This window comes from Dunckerocampus dactyliophorus, chromosome 10 (assembly GCF_027744805.1).
Source record: "Dunckerocampus dactyliophorus isolate RoL2022-P2 chromosome 10, RoL_Ddac_1.1, whole genome shotgun sequence".
NCBI classification, from domain to species: domain Eukaryota; kingdom Metazoa; phylum Chordata; class Actinopteri; order Syngnathiformes; family Syngnathidae; genus Dunckerocampus; species Dunckerocampus dactyliophorus.
This window is the reverse complement of record NC_072828.1, coordinates 14,287,370-14,300,394: the sequence shown is the minus strand read 5'-3', so window position 1 is coordinate 14,300,394 and position 13,025 is coordinate 14,287,370. Positions and strand designations below refer to the sequence as shown.

The 13,025-nt window shown below is 40.7% G+C and overlaps 1 protein-coding gene across 1 annotated transcript; it reads left to right on the top strand.

The window, feature by feature from the left end:
• Positions 1-5,821: 5,821 nt before the first annotated feature.
• foxq2 (forkhead box Q2) lies at positions 5,822-8,325 on the top strand. The gene is made up of 2 exons (XM_054790042.1): positions 5,822-6,437; positions 6,962-8,325. The coding sequence occupies exons 1-2, from the start codon at positions 5,988-5,990 to the stop codon at positions 7,328-7,330; spliced, it is 819 nt and encodes a 272-aa protein (XP_054646017.1). The 5' UTR covers positions 5,822-5,987; the 3' UTR covers positions 7,331-8,325.
• Positions 8,326-13,025: the final 4,700 nt, after the last annotated feature.

Sequence of the window (13,025 nt, the reverse complement as noted above, 5' to 3'; positions counted from 1 at the left end):
TTGACTGCCCAGATCAGCCAATCATATAGTGGTACTCACCAGTATACCAAACCCTGCATTATAAATGGGCGGACCAGCGAGTTTTAAAGTTACAGTGCAACTTTTTAAAAAACACTCACAGACTGGTCTTCTTCTCAATTTAGGCCTCAGTCTCCACTCATAAAACCACCTGGCACAGTATTCGCTAATTCTTGATATTATGGCTTTATAGTGTTGCGGTTTGGTCAAAGTCCGCCCCAGCGACAGTTTTAATTCAAGGTGCATGCAAAGTAACGGCTGTCAATTGGACGAGGTCGCATGGTGCGATAGAATCCCGTCCGAAGCAAAAGCTCCATTTCGGGTTGTGGAAATGTGGCACTCGATGCTTTGTCTGAACTACGGTGAGCATTTAAAGACAATGCAACTAATTTAAAATGTGTGTTCATTCGTCAAGGTAACGACAAGTCACGCAGTGTTTAAACTGAAATTACAGAATGTGACACGTTTGTTTAGAAAAGTGCATTCGTTAGGAAAAAGCACATTTTTATCCACTCCTTTTAGTGATCCACTCCTGCTTTTCTAAAAGCTCCTACTATGTGGCAAAGATACCTTTCTCAAGACTGGGAAATCAATGAGAGGAATGGCAATAACCATCCTGTGTTTTGTTTTGTCTTGACATGACGTTGTAGGACGTCAATAATGCAACTCTCTTTCTTTTTTTAAAAGGGAAAACGTTGTTACTATATTTTGCTTAATAAAACATTTGTATAATTTATAATAACCTCTAAACAATTCCAAAGTGGCTTCAGAGATCCAGAACAACATGATTGTCAACATCATCTCCCAAGTTGTTGTTGCTGTTGACCATAAAAGTATTACAGTTCAGGACTTACAGCAATTTTATGTTCGTCTGCCTGGTAGGACAACAGTCCTCTCTGCTGGTCACAAAGTATATTTCATGTTCCACTGTTTAAACAGAAGAGGGCAACAAAGTCCATGGTTTCACCCTCAGTCATGAGTCTTGTCAAACTGGCACAATACCTGTATATAAAACAACATATAGCTTGTAATACATAATACAATAAATCACACCTATCTAGATATAGATTGAGGTAAATGCTTTAATTCCAATAAATATCACAATTACAACACTCATCCGAGACTTTTGAGGACGCAATACCATTAGGTTTCTCCAGTCAATCAACCCAATCAAGGGGGGGAAAAAATTACATACTACAGTAGCTATATATGCTACTTTATGCTATCCCCTTGATAGCATAAAACCCTGATCGGAGCATCCCTATGCTGCCGATTCCAATACCAGTCACCCATGAATGAGATTGGCTGATACTGATACCGATCACATAGGTTAACTGTGCATTTTTCAATTTATTTTTGATGAATGGTATTGGTCAGCGGTGCCATTAGACAATTCCAATGGCCCCTGGCAAATAGGTAATTATTAAAAAATAAATTTTTGGGCAGATTGTCTTTTTTTGCCTTTATTTGTGTGAAACAATATTTGTACTATTTAACACAAACCAGAATCAATTTGACGCATGTTTTGGAGTCATACTAATACATGGAAATAAACTGTTCAATCATTATTTTTTAGCTCAAGATAACAAAATAGCTTGCTAGCTAGCTAGCTGCCGCCAATGTAAAGTACAGCCAGTGACAGCTAGGCAAAGCGTGTCAACAAAGATGCAGGATTGGTCGAACAGCAATTGGTTTGGTAAGAGAGTGATTAAACACGCTGGCATTCCAGATTCAAGATTCAAGATTTTTGTTGTCATATGCACAGTAAAACAGGTAGTTATACTATGCAATGGAATTCTTATTCTGTTCATTCTCCCCAAACAAAAGAAAGAAAATACAAGAAAATGAATAAGAACAGAATAAACATCAATACCAATAAATTAAAAGCATGGAGTAGCCTGTGTCAAGCTCAATACGAGACGCGTCATTTTGTTGGCAACCCTACGTGACACAACAGACATGTAGGATTTGCCGCCGCACGCCGATAAGTTTTTGTGATCGGCTTTGAAAGGCGTTAATCGGCATACACTGATCACATGTTTTTGAAATTGACCAACATTGATCGGTGGCCAATCGAACGGAGCATCCCTAATATACTGTATACAGTATACTATACAAGTATGTATGTCACAAAAGTGAGTACACTCCTCACATTTCTACAAATATTTTCTTATATCTTTTCATTGGAAAACACTAAAGAAACAAACAAACAGCAAAGTAGTCAGTGTACAGCTTCGATAGCAGTATAAATTGACTGTCCCCTCAAAATAACTCAACACACAACCATTAATGTCTAAACCATTGGCAACAAAAGTGAGTACACCCCGATGATTAACAAATTCGGCCCAATTAGCCATTTTTCCTCCCTGGTGTCATGTGACTTGTTAGTGTTACAAGGTCTTCGGTGTGAATGGGGAGCAGGTTTGTTCAATTTGATCTGATCAATCTCACACTCGCTCACACTGGCCACAGTTCAACATGGCACTTCATGGCAAACACCTCTCTGAGGGTGTGAAAAAAACAAATTTTTGCTCTACATACCTACAGATGTTCTAGGCTATAGAAGAGTGCCAACACTGCCAAAGTGAAATACAGCGCTTTAACAGGACAGCCCGCCATGATCCACCAAGGATGATTGGTGCACAGGCTCAGAATCATATGCAGAGGCCATGTTTGTTAAATAAACGTACGAGTGCTGACAGCATTGCTGCAGACGTTGAAGGGTTTGGGCTCATCCTGTCAGTGCTCAGACCATACGCCGCACTCTGCATTAAACTGGTCTGCACGTTGTCCCAGAAGGAAGACTCTTCGAAAGATGATTCACGAGAAAGCCTGCAAACAGTTTGCTGAACACAATCAGACTAAGAACATGGATTACTGGAACCATGTCCTGTGTTCTGATGGGACCAAGATAAACTCATTTGGTTCAGATGGTATCAAGCGTGTGTGGCAGCAGCCAGGTGAGGAGTACAAAGAAAAGTGTGTCTTATGTACAATCAAGCATGGTATGATGTTGCATGAGTGCTGTTGGCCAGGGGTGCCCTGGGGGGGGAAAAGTTAGGACAATTCCAGGTGCCCTTGACTGATGGGGGGGCAGTGTTGGTCCCCTGTAGTTTTTACCATCCAAAAACGCTATATTACACTATACGCGATTTTAAAATGACATACTGTAGGTCAAGGAGTAGGTCCGAGCTGCTTAAGCTGAAGCCTGTTTCCTTTTAGAACGCATATAAGCGATTGCCTCGGCCGTTTTTTAGCTAGTGTGTGATTGGCCATCCCTGCTGCCACTCCATGATCGCCTGGACTTGCACACTGGTGTTTTTGTTAGGGGGTATACAGCGAAAGTGGCTCAACCAACCCAGGTGACCCAACCAACCCAGGTGACCCAACCAACCCAGGCTTTGTGCTCAAGATGCAACTCGACAAAACCTAACATCCGCAATCAGACTTAATTGGTCCCGTGACGGTTGTTTGCAACTTACTTTGTCAAGTCCAGTTTTCGGATTTTTGCTAAATGCGTGTTCACATGAAAGGGGACTTTTGATGTCATATTATTCTACCCAGCCTGTGTATTTTACAAGAAATGAGCACGTAATTATTATGGAGCGTTATGAGGAGTTCCCAAAAGATTATGACTGCTAAAGGCAACACCAATAAACGGCAATAGAGCGAGGAAGGACTGCTGACAGAATAATGCTGGGCATGTAATGGGCATGTTAACTCTGATTTATTATACCAACTATACCCTACCAGTCTTTTCATTTATCAACGCTCAACATTGCACAAGTTTGACATTATAACACTTATCCATTTAAAAAATTAATAAATTGGAGCTAAAACTTTATTTAAATCTTTGAAGTATGTTTTTCGTGTCGTTTCTAGTGTTGTCCCATGAAAAAAATGAAATATTTGCAGAAATGTGAGGTAGGGGCTCACTTTTGTGACATACTGAATATAACGTAACATATGATGCTATTTTAAAATTTCACAAATGCCCTATAAATTGTATAAAATAAAATACAATCTTTATATCCATTCATTCTTTTTCTATACTGCTTATCCTCATTAGGGTTGCAGGGGTACACCCTGGACTGGTCGCCAATCGCAGGGCACATATAGACAAACAACCATTCACGGTCACATTCATACCTATGGACAGTTTAGAGTTGCCAATTAACCTAACATGCATGTTTTTGGAATGTGGGAGAAAAGTACCGGAGAAAACCCACACACGCACGGGGAGAACATGCAAACTCCACACACAAATGCCCAAACGGAGATTTGAACCCAGGTCTTCCCGATCTCCTGACTGTGTGGCCAACATTTAACATTAACATTTATAGGTTAATATAATACACTATATTTATAGTGTAATAAAAGTATTACAATAATATTTTTTATTAATCAATGTCATATAAATGTAACAAAATTAACAAATATTTATAATAAAACGTGATGGAAAAAAATTTAGTAAATGCCCTACAAATGTAACAATATTATAAAATATAATTATATTATTCGTAAAATATGAAAATATCACTTTTTCAATGTAATAAATACCTTATAAATGTAATAATATAATACAATCAATTTATAGTGAAATGTAATTAAGCCAGTAATATTTTTATTTTCATTTAATAGGCAATATAAAGGGGGCAGAGTTTTCATCTATATTTAGAAAACAAAATAGTGATTCTCTTTTATATGATTATATATTATCTCTAGTTGCATCTCTGTGTGGAATTTGCATCTTCTCCCCATGCGTGTATGGGCTCGGGCTTCCTCCCACATTCCAAAATCATGCATGTTAGGTTAATTGGAGACTCTCAAGTGCCCATATGAATGAATGTGTAATGTGTGAATGTGAGTGTGAATGGTTTGTCTATATGTGCCCTGCGATTGGCTGGCGACCAGGGTGTACCCCGCCTCTCGCCCAAAGTCAGCTGGGATAGGCTCCAGCATACTCGCGCGTCCCTACTGAGGATAAGCGGCATAGAAAATGGATAGATGGATCTCTAGTTGGGATGATGTGATGTTGCATGTGCATGTGTATTTGTGCTATAACTATTTTCAATCGATACAATACCCGTCTGTACTTGCAGAACCTAACAACTCATGCGAGTGTACCTAATGTTGTGGCCAATAAATCTACAGTATCTCACAAAAGTGAGCAAGTATTTTTGTTACAGTGTATTTTATCAAGGGACAATGCTATACTTTGGAGTGGTCAATGTACATTTTGTATAGCAGGATTGATTTACTCTACACTGAAAATTACTCATTTTATTGACTGCATTGTTGGGATGAAGCCAAAAGTTCAGAATAATCAGAATAATTACATTTTTACATATACTTAAAAAAATGGAACCTGCGGCCCTTTAATTACTGCTCCATTGTAATTAAGGTAATTCTTTGGACAGCATCCTGCATGGACAAAACAACTTTAACAGGATAACACTGGTATTTAAAAGGCCTTTGACTCTACAGCATGCATCCTGGGTGCTCTATGTCTTGCTAAATCTCGAGTGTTTAATCTCCCGTAATTACACAGATTTACTTTAGGTTAATAAAAATAATCCGCCTAAATTGAGACCCCCTACCTCGACCTCCCCTGTGCCTCCTTTGCCCCTTTCTGTGAGGGATAAATTCACAGTCATATAAATAGTCACCTTCGCAAACCCAACTTTGACTTGAAGTCTACTCAATGTTAGCTTTCCAGAAGAGGTTCCTGAACGCGGAAATCCAAAATTTCCCCACGTTTAACCTCACGGGCTGACGTCATTTCCACGCGTTGAGACTGTGTCGCTGATGAGCGCATCAAGGTTAACAACAGTTGAGAGGCTCATCTTTATCTGTGATCTTGTCAACAGTAAGACTTCGGCGAAAGAAGCCGGGGGAATTGCGGCGCTCCTTTTGCCGGACCCAGTTCTGGGAAGACCATTTTCTTAATCATCTGTACAATTTCTGTAATGAGTGGCAGATATTTAAGAGACGAAATGACAACGACAACCGAGGACAGAAGCAGCCGGGAGCGTCTGGGACTGAGCTTCACCATCGACTACCTTCTGTTCAACAAAGGAGTCAAAGGAGTCCCAGGAACAGAGGAGCAGACTGCGAACAATGTGGTCGCCATACAAGAGAAGTCGCTGGAGAGGTCAGCAGAGACCGGAGAAAAGAAAGTTCTAGGACAGGAGGGGGATGAAGAGCAACAAGAGGAGGGGGAGGAGGAGGTGACCACCACTCCCAACACCACCACAACCATGTCTTACGGCAGCGATTTGGACAAGTCCGAGGACAAACCCAACCAGTCTTACATCGCGCTCATCTCTAAGGCCATCCTTGCGTCTGAGCAGAAGAAGCTGCTTCTGTGTGACATCTACCAGTGGATCATGGAACACTTCCCTTACTTCAAGAGCAAGGTACCTTCCCATTACCCCCCATCCATTTTCTACCACATATCCTGTTTAGGTCCGTGGGGAGCTTGACCCTATCCCACCTTGGACTGGTTGTCAGTCATAGGGCTCTTTAGTATTTAGTATTTTCTTATGAAAACATTCATTGCTGGCCATTTTCACAAACAAAGCGTCCTACTTGGCACAGGTAATCTGTCTGAGTGGTTAGAGACAATTACGGAGTCCGCATGATCCCGTTGTTGGCAAATTCACAAATGAACTAATCCTGTTGCTAGGTTGCAAACCACCTCCGCCTTTAGCAGGTGCAGTGGCAGATTGAACGTAGCCTATTGGATTACGCTTGATCGCTGGTTTGACGTGCTAAAAAAGTAACGCGGGGTGTCAAGATTGCACTCATGCCTTGACACGCCATCCCGCCAAGAACGGGGCCAAGGTGACATATCCCGAAAGGAGGCTCAAGCTAACACCTGCTTATGTCAGTTTACTCTTTGTTTTAACTCCTACTGTTTCTTCTTCCTTTGTCATTCCAGGATAAAAACTGGAGGAACAGCGTCCGACACAACTTGTCCCTGAACGACTGCTTCATCAAAGCAGGCCGCAGCGACAACGGGAAAGGCCACTTCTGGGCCATCCACCCGTCAAACTACCAGGACTTTTCCAACGGGGACTATCACTGCCGGAGGACCAGGCGAAGGGTCCGCAGGGTGGCCGGACAGCTCCAGCTCTCTCCTCTCAGCTCACCCTATCACCTCTCCCTTCAACACAAAACAGCTTGCTGGTGCTGTCCACAGGTCCACACGCTCCCCGTGTCCTGCTTGGCCCCCAGACTCTACTGGCCTTGGTCACGCGCGCAAGGGCTTGTTGGCTTTCATCCCAGCCTGCACATCGCCGCACCTTAACGGCCAACAACTTTGGCAGTGATTCACCATCCAGTCATTTTAGATTATTTATTTAACTCTTCTAACTCTGCTAATCCTGAACCATAGCAGACAAAAGGGCAAACATTTTGTCAACTCTATCTCACACAGTTCAATGCATTCTACAAAACAACCCACTGTAACTTTAGGGCGTTTAGTCGAATCTCCACAAAATTTGGTTCACACCTTTAGGGGACTGACAAGCACTACTGCACAACATTTGCGCAAGTGTGGTTGAAAAACATGGCTTCCATCAAGCAAACCACTAATCACTCATAGGTCATTGATCATTTGTCTAATGATTTGTCTGATGATTATAAAACTCAGATGATGTTGGTATTACATGTATGCTAGCATGTCTTCCATGGCATCCAATAGGGATCACCACAAATGTCATTAACAGTTTTTTTCCCCTCTTGAGGGCCACTTTGATATTCGCCACCTTTTGTTTAGATATGCGAAAACCAATTCAATATACAGCTGTTCAAGCGATACTGTAGCTGTAGTTATAAATTAAAAAAAACATTTTTAGAATATGTTGTTGGCCAAAAAAAGAACATTAGGCCCCGGGGCTGCAAGTAACCCCTTGGCCAGACTTTGCCCATCCCTGGTTTGGGTGGACCATGCACCTAAAGGGTGTAAAATGCATTTCACAGTACTGTGCAAAAGTCTTCGGACACTACTAGCTTTTCACAGCAGTCATTATACAGGAGTGTTTCACCATTATACATGGAACAGTCCACCCCCCCAGAATCATCAGTAATGGTGCTACACATCTGTCCATCATCCTCCATAAACCAGGAAGAAGCCTAACTAACACAAGACTAGATAAACAAACTAATCATAGACTTTTGCACGGCACTATTAACGTCAAAGACCAAAGTTAAAATGTTGTTCTATGAAGCTAATTGCACTTGTCTCATTTGTACTAATCATTTTTTGGTAGAACAAAGAAACTGTTTTGTCATGATCTCATTAAATTGTCACATTGCTGTCATTATGTGTGTGTGTGTGTGTGTGTGCATGATCGTACTAAAAGTGAGCCCACTGCTAAAATACCACGCAGCGTTACATGCTAATTAGTCAAAGCTGTCGGGATGCAAAATCTGCAGGCCCTAAGACTAAAATCGGGCTTTTCAAAGACGACTCCTGAGTGTACGAGGCCGGATAATCTCGGCCAATCCCAAGCAGTTTCAAGAAATAGGAAGCTTATCACACGATGTAATCCGTAACCACTGCTACAGAAAGAGGAGGGGTTTAGGGGGCAAGGTAGAGAAAAGCGAAGAATGGAGGAAGGAGAGAGGATAGAAGGGCTTTTTTTCAAAGACGGAACATAATGAAGAGAAACACAAAGCAAAGCCACTGACACAACAACATGGTGGCTGTATACTTTTAAATAGCAGCGTATCGATATATGGAACTATCGTGGTGTATTATCGATATTATTCAGCTGTGGCATAGTTTATTTTTTAAATGATTATTATTATTATTAAAATATAGCTGAGGTCACAGAAGAAGAAACCTCAAACAACAGCGGCATGATGGACTCTAGCGGTGAAATTAAACATAAAGATGTTTTATGTTTCCATTTGAATATTATTAACAATAGTAACATCTATGATGTTACCGATCAATTTCGACCCATATATATTTACTTTAAGAGAAGGGCAAAAAAATTATTTTTTTCAGCAACACAGCTATTTTAAAACACACAATGCAACATAAAATATTGATTTACCAGGTCAAAGAAACAACAACCAACCAACCAACCATCCATCCATTTTCCATGCCGCTTCTCCTCATTAGGGTCGCGGGGGCATGCTGGAGCCTATCCCAGGTGACTTCGGGCGACAGGCGGGGTACACCCTGGACTGGTCGCCAGCCAATCACAGGGCACATATAGACAAACAACCATTCACACTCACATTCATACCTATGGACAATTTAGAGTCTCCAATTAACCTAACATGCATGTTTTTGGAATGTGGGGGGAAACCGGAGTACCCGGAGAAAACCCACGCACGCGGGGAGAACATGCAAACTCAAGTCTTCCCGATCTCCAGACTGTGACTGTCTGGCCAACATGCTAACCACTAGACCACCGTGTGGCCCGAAAACAAACCAATATAAATAAATTACTATTCACAAAACTAGTAAAAAAGTCTCTGTCGTGTGTGTGTTTAGATGCGTGTGTGTGTCAGAAAGTGACACTTTTAGTGTGTTCCTCGCAGATATATATTTTGCAGGTGTGGCACAATGCGTTTGTCTTTCCGTCCTTACTGCTTGGGAAGACTTGACACCTCTTTCTTTTAGAATCAGGTGGCCTTATGGGGCTTTGGCAGGGCTGGCATGGATGCGCTTTGTGTTGCTGATAATGGAGAACTGCTGCTGTCTGACCAAGGCTGCAGCATTTGGGTCTTGGGGCACCTGTTGCTTGACAAGGGAATTGCCTCGCTCTTCAAGAAACATTCTCCACTTGGTTGAGGTCCACCCTTGGTCAATGTGGGTCCACAACACAAATGCATTATATGCAGACACACTGAGGATGGAGTGGCCGAGTGGTTAGCATGTTGCACACAGTCAAAAGATCAGGAAGATCTGGGTTCGAATCTCCGTTGGGAATCTCTGTGTGCATGTTCTCCCGTGCGCGGGATGGGCTACAGCATACCTGTGAGGATAAGCGGCTTAGAAAAAGAATGGCTGGACACTGAGGAAGTTGTAAAACCCAACCATTGGCCATCTCCTGGTGGTTCGCTGCCACGTGTCACCATAGACTTTTTTCCTTCAATGTTTGCCATAGCAGGCCGCACGGTGGCTGTGTGGTTAGCATGTTGGCCACACAGCCAGGAGAGCTGAAAGATCTGGGTTCGAATCTCCATTTGGGCATCTCTGTGTGGAGTTTGCTTGTTCTCCCCGTGCGTGTGTGGGTTCGGTTTCCCCCCACATTCCAAAAACATGCATGGTAGGTTAATTGGCAACTCAAAATTGTCCATCGGTATGAATGTGAGTGTGAATGGTTGGTTCCCTGTGATTGGCTGGCGACCAGTCCAGGGCCCGTCTCTGACCCAAAGTCAGCTGGACGTCTGTACAGCTTCTCTTTCTCCAGCATAAGCGGCATAGAAAATGGATGGATGGAGAAAAAGATGAGTTAGGATAATCCATAATGCCGGTTACAGAAAACATACAAACCCAAATCACAATTATTCAAATTTATTGATCTGGTAAACTTTCAAACAGCTAAAAACTTTATTCTTGTAAAATTACTGCTGATTACTGCTGATTTTTCCCTTTATGCTGTTTTTTTTTTTTGGGGGGGGGGGGGGGGGGGGGGGGTTAGATTTTTTGTATAATTACAGTATATTTTTAGAATGTGCCACAGGCCAACTAAAAAACAGGCCTCCGGGACGCACTTTGGGTGAACAAAAGTAAGTTTGTGTCCCCTCTTCAGTTGAAAACGTTTTGGAAACCATGCCATAGTCTTAAAGGATGAAATCCTTTCAGTTTAGCAAGAAATACCATTAAATAACAATTAAAAGCAGCTTTAACAATACTGCTGTATTAGACCATTCAATAAACTTCTGTTTTTACCTTGCCCGCAAGTCCACATCGCATCAATAGTGAAATTCCTCTCTGACTTGCTGTGGCTGGCATTTACATCCATCCTGTAAGAGGATTAGGTCATACACTTTTGACTTTTGTCAACTTTGTTTAATTGTCTCTGCTCATGTGGACTTGTTATTTAACTACATGATCCAATATTCCAATATAGCATGATCTGACACCAAATTACATCGGACAAACAATATGTCCGAGGGATTTGGGAGGGAAAGAGCAGGGTAGGGGATTCACAATAGTTTATTCTCATTTGGCCATGTTCATTAGCATCAATAGTTAACAATGACAAATCCATCTAATTATAAATATTTTTTGCTGCACCAAATCTCCCTATTCAATGTGAAGCGCTAATTGGCGGCCTAATTTGCTTAATTCCCATGAATTACTCTGCGCATCAAATCCTCTTCAATTCACCAGCTTTAAGGCTTTAATTTGGTTGCATATGTTTGCTGTACACACCCACGCACACACAAGCAACACACAATCTTGCTGACTGAATAAGCTTATCGGGCTATTTTTTGGAAAATACACTTTAAATATATTTACATGTTATACTGTACATTCACCACAAGAAACTCAGTGATGCTAAGAAGTCACTGAATCTACTGTACATATCCTTCATGCCTTGAAGTTTACACGCCATCCAAACAATTTGAAGCTACCTTTCAAGACAAATGAGGTCACAAGGTCTGCATGTGCATGCCTTTTTGTTAATCTAATGAGATGGGCGGAAAGGGTGCAGGGGGTGCATAGATTAAGGCCCAAAGATGTTCCTGATTAGCAGAGAGTGAGCTAAGAAGATCAGTCCCGCTGAGATGGAGATGAAACATTATGGCCGGTGTTTTAATGCAACGCGTCGACTGCAGCATTCCAAAGCTGATTCCCTGTAGCTTACGTGGATCTCCTTGATTTGACCACACACACTGAACACACGAAAAGTTCACAAATTGGATGAAGCCTGTGAGTACGTAAGTCAACGGGGTGCACAAGGGGGAACATTTTTGGTTTTAACCATCAATCTGGCCACGTTCTCTGGGTTTTTGAGCTTGTAGTTTTCATGTGATGATGCAAATATGAAGCCATGACTGAATGGTGAAAGTGCCAAACTGGCATAATTGATTTTATGGGCACCTTTTACCGTTGACATAGTTGGAAACTCAAAATTCTTGAGTTTTTCCTTCTGTCTTTCTCATCATATTTTTAATAATGATATGGCACTTTAATATACATTTTGTTCACTGAATTAAATTATACCAAACCCTGACAGATTGGCTGGGAGAAATGACATGGTTCTACTGCCTTATTGTGTTTTTTACATGTGAAAAATGCCTTAAGAACACTTTTATTGTGAACTGGCACTATATGAATATAACTGACTTCAAATAATGATTAATGCCATGCATATTTTGATTATTACAATATTGGAAAGCATGGATATTTGGATTATTTTCACATCGAAAAGATACACTAAATATAAAGATATACACAGAAAAAAGTTGTAATTTAATCTTATAAAAGATAAATATATAATATTTTATTTTATTTTTTCAAAAGCTTGCAAAAAAGTCCTGCACTGTAGAGATGATATAGATGAAAACGATAATAAATAAAATATACTGTATAAATATAATCATATAATATTAAACAATACTAAATATATTATACATATTATGATTGTGAAATATTATTATTATAATTTAAACTATTAAATACATATTAATAAAATATGTTCAGAATTATGTGTATGTATTAGGGGTGTCAAGAGACACCCAACTCACGAGACAAGACGATACACGAGAGTGGGTCGACAAGAACTAAAAAGAGTCGAGATTTTAACATTAATTTTAAGAAAAGTACAATTAAAAAATGACTGCGTAAACAATGTTTTGAAATGTTTATTTTCCCACACATTGAAGCTATTTGTGGGACGCCAAAGCCAAGCTCAAGCTTGAAGCTAAACTATATTATTGTCAATATTTTTGAGGCCAAATAAACCACATATAACAATATATCATAATAATGCAATATTTATTTTAATATGTCATCTTTCACTGCGGAATTG